We start from the raw sequence: 1,591 nt of genomic DNA on the forward strand, positions 1-1,591 counted from the left end.
TGATGATCTTTAATTATTATACTTCCTTTAATCAAATGACAAAAACAAAATCAAAATTTACAAAAAATGACATCTCTGTGATTTTACTGACCTTCTATTTGCTTCCTTAGAAGAGAGAGTAAAGATACTTTTGGTTCATCCATAACTCAAGTTAACTCACATCTGCTGATACTATCTAGGTCCAGTAGGAAAAACAAGAAAACTAAGATGTTGGAGAGTAATTACACTATGCCAACTGAGTTCCTATTTGTTGGATTCACAGATTATCTACCTCTCAGAGTCACACTGTTCTTGGTATTCCTTATGGTATATACATTAACTATGGTGGGAAATATACTTTTAATAATTCTAGTTAATAATAATTCAAGCCTTCAAACCCCCATGTATTATTTTCTTAGCAACTTGTCTTTCTTAGACATCAGCTATTCTACAGCAATCACTCCTAAAATGCTGGCAAACTTCTTAGCATCCAAGAAAAGCATCTCTCCTTATGGGTGTGCACTACAAATGTTTTTCTTCACTTCTTTTGCTGATGCTGAGTGCCTTATCCTGACAGCAATGGCTTATGACCGCTATGCAGCCATCTGCAACCCACTGCTCTATTCTACACTGATGTCTAGGAGAGTCTGTGTCTGCTTCATTGTGTTGGCATATTTCAGTGGAAGTACAACATCACTGGTCCATGTGTGCCTCACATTCAGGCTGTCGTTTTGTGGCTCCAATATTGTCAATCATTTTTTCTGTGATATCCCACCTCTTCTGGCTTTATCATGTACAGACACTCAGATCAACCAGCTTCTGCTCTTTGCTTTGTGCGGCTTCATCCAGACCAGCACTTTTGTGGTCATATTTATTTCTTACTTCTGCATCCTCATCACTGTGTTGAGCATCAAGTCCTCAGGTGGCAGAAGCAAAACATTCTCCACTTGTGCTTCCCACCTCATAGCAGTCACCTTATTCTATGGAGCGCTCCTGTTTATGTACTTACGGCCCACGACCCGCTATTCCCTAGACACTGATAAGGTGGTGGCAGTGTTTTATACTGTTGTGTTTCCCATGTTTAATCCAATAATCTATAGTTTCAGGAACAAAGATGTGAAAAATGCTCTCAAAAAGCTATTAGAAAGAATTGGATATTCAAATGAATGGTATTTAAATCATTTAAGAATAGTCAATATCTAACTTACCCTTCCAATCTCATAAACAGCAATTATGCCATGAACATCTTATGTGTTAACTATTTTAAATTTATCACATTTTCAGAAATAAAGATAACTTGTTATACTCAATGCATAAAAATGCTTCATCCTCTCTTCCAAAAATGTTCTCTCCACAATTCTACTCTATAAAACATTACCTAATTAAACATAATCATGATTTATATCCAACTAGTGTTTCTAAAATACTTTGTACATTGATTCTGTTCTTTACTATGTTGTATTGAAGGTAAATATTGACTTTTCAGTCAATCAATCGGTATTAGAAGCTACTTGGCAGCAGAGCATGTGTATATTGGCTTGTTTTTTCCAACACCTGTTTGGCACCTGGTATACTGCATGTCCTCCTCATCTGTGTGTTTAGGCCATTTATG

At 36.5% G+C, this 1,591-nt stretch overlaps 1 protein-coding gene across 1 annotated transcript; it reads left to right on the forward strand.

The window, feature by feature from the left end:
• Positions 1-207: 207 nt before the first annotated feature.
• LOC100597818 (olfactory receptor 5AS1) lies at positions 208-1,182 on the forward strand. Its single transcript, XM_003275278.2, has one exon. It carries the CDS (start codon positions 208-210, stop codon positions 1,180-1,182), a length of 975 nt encoding a protein of 324 aa, XP_003275326.2.
• Positions 1,183-1,591: the final 409 nt, after the last annotated feature.

The sequence above is a fragment of the Nomascus leucogenys genome, chromosome 4 (genome assembly GCF_006542625.1).
Source record: "Nomascus leucogenys isolate Asia chromosome 4, Asia_NLE_v1, whole genome shotgun sequence".
Taxonomy (NCBI): domain Eukaryota; kingdom Metazoa; phylum Chordata; class Mammalia; order Primates; family Hylobatidae; genus Nomascus; species Nomascus leucogenys.